The sequence below is a fragment of the Rhinichthys klamathensis genome, unplaced genomic scaffold (genome assembly GCF_029890125.1).
Source record: "Rhinichthys klamathensis goyatoka isolate OS25496 unplaced genomic scaffold, OSU_Roscu_1.1 h1tg000109l_1, whole genome shotgun sequence".
In the NCBI taxonomy this organism is placed as follows: Eukaryota; Metazoa; Chordata; class Actinopteri; order Cypriniformes; family Leuciscidae; genus Rhinichthys; species Rhinichthys klamathensis.
Genome location: NW_026606647.1, coordinates 2,374,174 through 2,382,610, shown reverse-complemented (window position 1 = coordinate 2,382,610; position 8,437 = coordinate 2,374,174). Strand labels below are relative to the sequence as shown.

The 8,437-nt window shown below is 36.0% G+C and overlaps 1 protein-coding gene across 1 annotated transcript; it reads left to right on the top strand.

The window, feature by feature from the left end:
* The first annotated feature begins 358 nt into the window (after positions 1 to 358).
* Positions 359 to 7,821, top strand: prkcda (protein kinase C, delta a). Its single transcript, XM_056253828.1, has 17 exons — positions 359 to 500; positions 1,044 to 1,243; positions 1,330 to 1,396; positions 3,121 to 3,280; positions 3,361 to 3,392; positions 3,610 to 3,695; positions 3,767 to 3,896; positions 4,254 to 4,354; positions 4,458 to 4,554; positions 4,635 to 4,765; positions 4,993 to 5,166; positions 5,804 to 5,895; positions 6,008 to 6,070; positions 6,187 to 6,325; positions 6,413 to 6,601; positions 6,689 to 6,817; positions 6,901 to 7,821. The coding sequence occupies exons 1-17, from the start codon at positions 392 to 394 to the stop codon at positions 7,057 to 7,059; spliced, it is 2,058 nt and encodes a 685-aa protein (XP_056109803.1). The 5' UTR covers positions 359 to 391; the 3' UTR covers positions 7,060 to 7,821.
* Positions 7,822 to 8,437: the final 616 nt, after the last annotated feature.

The following is an 8,437-nucleotide window of genomic DNA, read 5'->3' as shown; positions in this document are numbered from 1 at the left end:
GAAAGAGGGTGGACGACTATATATTTTTGATGCGAATTTATAACAAAACTTAAGTAACATAACAAAGTATTATGAAACTGCTAAGAGAACAATAGAGCTACTATTACATTTAATGATAGAACTGAGAAATTAACACCAAGATCCCTAATAATGAGACTAAACAATTTCCTCTGCAGGCACATGTGCTAGCATAAACAATGTATAGCCTCCTGTTTATGACTAAATATAATTACAACATAATGATATAAGTTCTAAATTGATAATGAAGTAATATTTTTGTTTTGATTTCTGTATTCTTATATGCAGTAATGCTGATGTATTTCTTTCTTATTAAAATCATAAGAATTTTGGTTGTCTTTGTCTTTTTTTAGGCTGTGCCTGAGGGGTTGCCATGGCCCCTTTCCTGAGAATTGCGTTTAATGCCTATGATCTTGGCACATTCCCGCCAATGGTTGAGGCACCATTCTGTGCCGTCAAAATGAAGGAAGCTCTCAGCACTGGTGAGTAAATGTGTCCATGCGTGTGTGTGTGTGTGTGTGTGTGTGTAATGGGGGTTTCAAGTGCATTGCTATGTTTGAAATGGCACATTGCCATGCTTCTTGTTCTGTTTTTGAAGTATACTCTGTGTACATGGAACAACATGTAAATCCTCCATCTGCATAGAACTGAATTACTATTTCATTCTGCCAAATGAGAAGTTTAGAACGGAGCACAATGCACGAAATACTGTTTCCCAAAATGCAATGAACCCTGACTTGACCTACATCTCCATGTGACTGAAAGCAATATCACTTGCAATTTTGAATATCATTTTTCTGGTTGATTTTCAAAACTAGCAGGAAAATATTTTGTACTTATTTCATGCAACGTAATGAGGTCATACTACAGTATGAACGGAAATGTTTATTGCTGCCTTTTGCATACTGCTTCACATACTTTTTAAAAATAGTTTCACTTTACTGTGAAGTATACTAGTATTTCATTCCAAACATTTTTCCAATGGTTTATGTTGGATCACAAAAATATCCCATTTTCCTTTTAAGAACGAGGAAAAACATTGATCCAGAAGAAGCCCACCATGTATCCTGCTTGGCGATCCAATTTTGATGCACATATTTATGAGGGACGTGTGATACAAATACTACTCATGAGAACTGCAGAAGAACCTTTAGCAGATGTTACTGTGGGTGTGTCTGTGTTGGCAGAAAGATGCAAGAAGGCAAACGGACGTGCAGAATTTTGGGTATGTGGTTATGTCTATGCATTGTCATGTAGTGTCAATATTTGCATTTTCTCAGGTAATTTTATAAAGTCTCACTTCATTTTCAGGTTGATTTGCAGCCTTCAGGGAAAGTTATGATGTCTGCACAGTTCTTTTTGGATGATTTAGATACAGGTAAGGCATACTCTCTCAAATATGCACTCAATCTTCTCTCTTCCAGTGATTTAATAGTGCATATACTGACTGCATCTTATCATTTGGCAATAAACTAAATACAATATGAATTGCATTTCCAAATAAGAACTTAAAGAATCATTAACTTGAGACTGGATTGCTGCTCTCATATAAATGCCCTTTTTATGAAAATGGCTAGATTTAAAGGGAGCTATTCATATTATGCTCAAGCAGTTTAATACATCCACCCTGAGTTATGGGTCAGTAATGGGACAGGGGCGTTTCACCTCAGTGCCACCCTTGAGCTCCTTCTCAATGTAATTTTTTTCATTTAAAGCCCTGGGCTACGTTTAAGTCCACTTTTAGACATACATTTGCAAACTTCCCTATGCACTTCCCCTCGGGGGAATCCCCGCCGCCATTCAAGTGGGCAAGGAAGTGTATTTGGACAGACCCTCGACCCCTTGATTTTGACTGAGGGAGCGCTTCTACTCAACATGTACACTTCAGGCAGATCCATAGACCACAATGCAACACGATTGTGACGTCACAGCAGGTCACGCTTAATTTACCCCCACCCCAGACAACTCTAGTGTTTGATATTGGAGTAATTTAGACATTTAACTGCATTTAATACTTGTAGCTACCTTAAGATGACTATAAAACACAGTTATAGTTTTTGTTTTTTTCCGTTTGTGTATTTTTTCAAATATTTTATATTTAATATAAAATGTATATATTCATATTTAATTTATATATATATATATATATTATTTTTTTTATTATTATTATTATTATTATTTTTACAGCCCAAGAATACATACAGGCCTATAGAATGGTGGCTAAAACAAATTCATAAGGAAAAAAACTGTACAAAATAAATCAGCTCCATAGCAGATTCCAAGTGATCAAGGGCTTAGGGTGTTCTATTTAAATACATTTCAAGGGTTTCGCCAGTTGTAGGCACTCGTGCTGCGTAAGCAATGACGTATATCCGAGTGAACGAGATGGATAGAAATTAGCGAAGGAAGAGCACAAAAAATTGGACTTAAACGCAGCCCTGCTCGAATCTATCCTATTGCCGTTAGCTTGGGGAGGGGTCATGCTTATCTGATCACGTGTGTATGGGTGTGTGTGAATCCATTTGGACTTCTTTTAAAGTTCTGTGCAATGGAATGTATCTGCTGAACATGTCACAACAGATCTTCCCTGCATTACTCTGTCTTCTTCAAATATTCTGTCCATTGGTCCTCTTATATTGTGTTTTAATGTTTTTAGAATACAAAGTGTGCCACTGCAGATTTGTTTGTAATGATGTGTAGGGATGTACAAAATTATGTGCACTACTGTTTAAAAGTTTGTGGCCTGTAATACATTTTTTAAATGTTTTTGAAAGAAAGTCTCTTATGCTTACCTATTTATTTATTTATGTATTTATTTATTTATTTAATTAAAGTAAAAACTGTAATCTTGTGAAATATTATTACAATTTAAAATAACTGTTTTTTGAATGTTTCATTCCAAAACTGAATGGAACAAAATGCAGGCATTTCAAAAGTTGAATAAAAAAAGCATAATATTTACTATATACTATATATATTAATTAAAATTATAATTAATTGCTTTCAGGACATAACGATCTCATGCATTTACTGTCAAAAAGTTTCATGCCTTCAGTTTGATTCTGCTTCCATCCTGTTTCGTTTTTTCTCTTTCACTCTCAGAGAGTCATCAGTCAGTAGTGACAGAAGACGAGGCACCAACTCTCACTCGTCGTCGTGGAGCGATTAAACAGGCTAAGATTCACTTCATCAAAAACCATGAGTTCATCGCCACCTTCTTCAGACAGCCCACCTTCTGCTCTGTCTGTAGAGATTTTGTTTGGTCAGTCCTGAATGTTCAGTTAAAAGACATTAGAAGTTTATAATTCAGACATACTTATAATTTTGTCTTTTACTGCCCAGGGGTCTCAACAAGCAAGGTTACAAGTGCAGACGTGAGTATATTTTGCTGTTTTTTTTTCCCCCATTATCCTAAATACTTGCCCACATACTATGTCCACAGACTTGCTTTAGATTGTACCCTAAAAGGGGAAATACTTGATTGGATTGGATTTATTGTATTATCCAGAATTAAGGAACACTGAACACACAGAGCCTCGGAAAACCTGTGTTAGTTCCTGAGCCCACCTAAAAAATGTTTTTCTCCACCAGAATGCAATGCTGCCATTCACAAGAAGTGTATTGATAAAATTATTGGAAGGTGCACCGGCACTGCAACCAATAGTCGAGACACCATGGTATGTGCTGTATTGCGTTATTTTTTTTTTAATTTTATTGTGATAGGATTATTTAAAGTTTGTGTCTACAGTTTCAGAAGGAGCGTTTTAAGATTGACATGCCACATCGCTTTAAGAACAACAACTACATGAGTCCAACCTTTTGTGACCATTGCGGCAGTCTGCTGTGGGGTCTTGTCAAACAGGGCCTCAAATGCGAGGGTGAGTATACTATGTGAACAGTATATGTATTATTATAAGGCCCCCTAAATTAACTGTTTGCCAAACCTGCTGATTTACTGGCAATTATTATGACCATAAAACTATGAAAATTAATATAATTAATTCCCTTTTTGATTTATTTAACTTGCAACATATTTTGGTGTTTTATATCGTGGTTTAAACCATTTGAATATATAGAAACACCTAAAAATAGTTACCAGCTCAATGGTCTGAAACTATGTAAACTGTCTAGTTATATGTACTTGGGGGGGGAGCCATTTTATTTTTGTTATTTGGTGTTTGGCTAGTCTTAATTTTGGACTCTGATTATGTTTGCAATTGTCTCTTCTTTTTCAGATTGTTCCATGAATGTCCATCATAAGTGCCAGACTAAAGTGGCTAATTTGTGTGGCATCAACCAGAAACTACTGGCAGAGGCTCTTACTCAAGTCTCAATTGTATATATCAATGTTTGCACAAGCCCTTGTTATGAGGCCCTTAATATAAAAATAACAGCATTAAAGTACTGAAATAAAGTTGTATATATTTGTGTTGTCATAGAAATCCACCAAGCGACCTGAAAGCAACTCACAGAGCAACTCGCAGGATGTTGCTGTTTACCAGGATTTTAACAAAAGTCCAGGATCTGATGTTAATGGTGAGAGTGCTTGATTTAAATGGTGGTAATTATAACAATAAAAAGGATGATTTCAGTTTATCAGAAAAGCTATGTTGCAGATGGGGCTCCTTATGGTCGTCTATGGGAGGGTTTGAGTCCTCGCCCCCCCTCTCGATTCACCCACCAAACACGTATCACTGCTGAGCATTTCATTTTCCATAAAGTCCTGGGCAAGGGAAGCTTTGGCAAGGTAACATACAATTTCTCTTTCCCACACACATTCATATACAGTGTAGAAGACATGAAGGAGGTAATACGTTTTGCTTATGTTATGTTATCATGGTGGAGGGGCACAGGATTATGTGGGAAGCTCCCTGACTTAGCCTTTTGCCTTTTCTAAGTTTTAGGTAGCTGCTACATACAGTCATGCTCAAGGTCACTCACACAAACCCATGTTCATCATCTTTCTGTTGTCAGGTGCTTTTGGCTGAGCTAAAGGGCTCTGGTGAATGGTTTGCGGTGAAGGCACTGAAGAAGGATGTGGTGTTGATGGATGATGATGTGGAGTGCACCATGGTAGAAAAACGAGTGCTGGCTCTCGCCTGGGACAATCCGTTTCTTACGCACCTCTACTCCACTTTTCAGACCAAGGTACACCAAACATACATTTACCAACAACAAAAAAAACAATCACAAATTAGTTACACAAACACTTGAAATGTATGCAATTATGCCTGTCACATTTAGTACATTATCATCATTTGAAGTTTTTTACATTTTAAAATTCCAGTTAAATTAAAATGTTCAATAAAATTCCAATGAATTTTTCATTTTAAATTCAATTTTCTCATTAAAATAAGGGCAATTTGACTAGACATTATTATTATTATTATTTGGATGCCTCCCTTTCCTATAGATTTTTTTATTTATAGTCAGGCAGCTAAACTCTTTACATTAAGACAACATGGATGTTGTTTCAAAGTTAAATACAACTACACATTGGTCTTAAACTCAATAAAGAAGGACTGACCAATAATTGTTTTATCAGATTTTCCAAGAAAATGGCTGTAAAAGCCATCTATACCACATAAAACAAAATCTAAGGATGTCACCAAATCCCAATTTATAAACCTAACCACAGTTACTCTAGGTCTGCAGGGTGTCTAAATCTTAAAGTGACAGTACCAAACAATAAGTTAATGTAAAATGTCATGCACAAATGTACAATGTCATGCACAAATAATTTATTGTTAGCAATAAATATTTTATTTTTATTTATCTCTAACAGGAGCACTTATTCTTTGTGATGGAGTATCTGAATGGAGGAGACCTGATGTTTCATATACAGGAAAAGGGGCGTTTTGATCTGTACAGAACCACGTATGTCATGCGTATATGCATACAAAATAACAATAGTTTCTATAATATAAAATATTGGTGAGCCCTTGATTTAGTGAGCATGTTATTGTATTGATCTGATGTCTCTTACCAGGTTCTATGCAGCTGAAATAGTGTGTGGCCTGCAGTTTCTCCATTCCAAAGGCATTATTTACAGGTACAGACAAAATTACACCACTGTGTTGATGTATTAATTACACATTACTTCCCCATTTCACCTCTGAAACCATTCACAGGGCCGTTTTCAGTGATAATTTTTTTACCTTTTGTCAGGGATCTCAAGCTGGATAATGTGATGTTAGATGGAGACGGTCACATAAAAATAGCTGATTTTGGAATGTGTAAGGAAAACGTGTTTGGGGACAATCGAGCCACTACCTTTTGTGGAACTCCAGATTATATCGCTCCTGAGGTATAAAATGCACTTTGATGTTGGTTCACTCTCAGACCAACAATGTCCTGGTCCTGACTTGATGTGTTTGTGTGTGGTAAATCACAGATTCTGCTGGGTCATCAGTACTCATTCTCAGTAGACTGGTGGTCATTTGGCGTGCTCGTGTATGAGATGTTGATTGGTCAATCTCCATTCCACGGTGACGACGAGGACGAGCTGTTTGAATCGATCCGAATGGACACACCTCATTATCCCCGTTGGATCACAGCGGATACTAGAGAGATGCTAGAAAGGGTATACATGCACATATACTCAATTAAAAACAACACAAATCAAATTTCTGCAATTACACTTTATCTTTTTTGTTACGCCTGCACACAGCTGTTTGACCGCAATCCGTCAAGCCGTTTAGGGATTGTGGGTAATATACGAGGCCACCAATTTTTCAAGACTGTCAACTGGCCTGCTCTAGAAAGTAAAGAAGTTGAGCCCCCCTTCAAACCAAAAGTGGTATGTTTTTCCTCCCATATCTGTTTCTTCTTTTTTGTCTTTCTGTGTTTGCCAAATTTTTTTCTGGTCTTGTCTAATTGCAGAAAGCTCCAAATGACTGCAGTAACTTCGACCGGGAGTTTTTGAGTGAGAAACCTCGTCTCTCACACTGCGAGAAAGGCCTGATCGATTCCATGGACCAGAGCGCTTTTGCTGGCTTCTCATTCATTAATCCAAAAATGGAGCATCTTTTACAAAAGTGACCCATTTATAATGGGGTCAAAAAAATCTGTTATGTTCATGTGATCACAGTATTGAGCCAGTTTATTGCTCTAACCAAACCAACCATGAGCACTCTCCCAACTCTTCCTTTAAAAGATCTGAACTCTAACCTTGTAAGACAAGACAGGCTGTCAGTGAGCTTCTAATGGAGCCTTTTTATAACCTAATATACATTTCAATCTAAATGCAATTTTTAACCTGTCCTTACAAATTTAGGATGTCTAAAAATAACTTGGGTTAGTACTAACTGGGTTAGTACAAAGTTGACGGTTGAATGCAGGGAGTGTGTTGTTCTGTTTGGGTGAAGAGCAATTTAAAGAAGTGTACAGAAACAAAATAGGTCAGAGATTATATACAAGTATTGTTTAAATCAATATGTGCATGCTATATTCATAATTACCTTGTGAATTTCTGCAATGATCTGTGTCTGTTCCGTGAGTGTGTGTGTGTGTATTAATTGTTTGCACAAAGGATTGACCAGAACATGTTGAATATGTGCTTTGTAAGTGTTAAATGAATATATTGTGTTTTAATTAGGAAATTTGTATATCTGGTACAGAAACATAGCTATCTTAGCTCTAATAGTGTCATCAGTTTGTGTATTTTAGTGTGTATATTGTTGCATTTAAGGTGTTTTTATAAGATCCACTCATTAAGAGACCACATGATCAAATTCAGTACATGACTCTGTCTTAGGATGAGACACTTAACAGGGTCTAATAAACATTTTGATGGTGAATAAACTGACTTGGATTGTGATTTATATTTACAGTCATATTTAGTCACCTTTATAGTAATGTTATAAAAACATAAGAACAAAAAAAAATCATACGTGTATAATAATTTTTTTTTTTTAAATAGTGGAAAAATGTATATGATCTTTTTCACAAAGAGGCTCACGTGGTCAAATTTCCTTTTAGATTAGTGATTTAGATATTAGTTTCTTTGTTTTTAAAAGCTTTTTTCCCAGGAACACACTATTTGTAAGGGCAATACTGCCAATACAGCAGTATGTCAGTGTCACAGTTTTATCCTTAAAGTACCCTTACCTTTACATTTGACTGTCATTCCTCATAATTATAAAAACTGTTAATTTAATTCTCTAATATTAATTAAAACTGCTGTGAAAACTATGATCTATATCCAATTAAGTTGTGCCGTAGCGCCCTCTACAGTACGGGGTTTGTGGTACACTTGCTTACTAAAATATTTTGTAGGGATATTAAAGTACTTTATGTGTTATTAACTTATTAGTACAGTTGCTAAATCGGATCTCGAAATATAAAAGTCTAAATAAATATGCATGCATGTAACACTGGTATAAAAGTCTGAGGACACATTGGACAAACTAGTATCTGT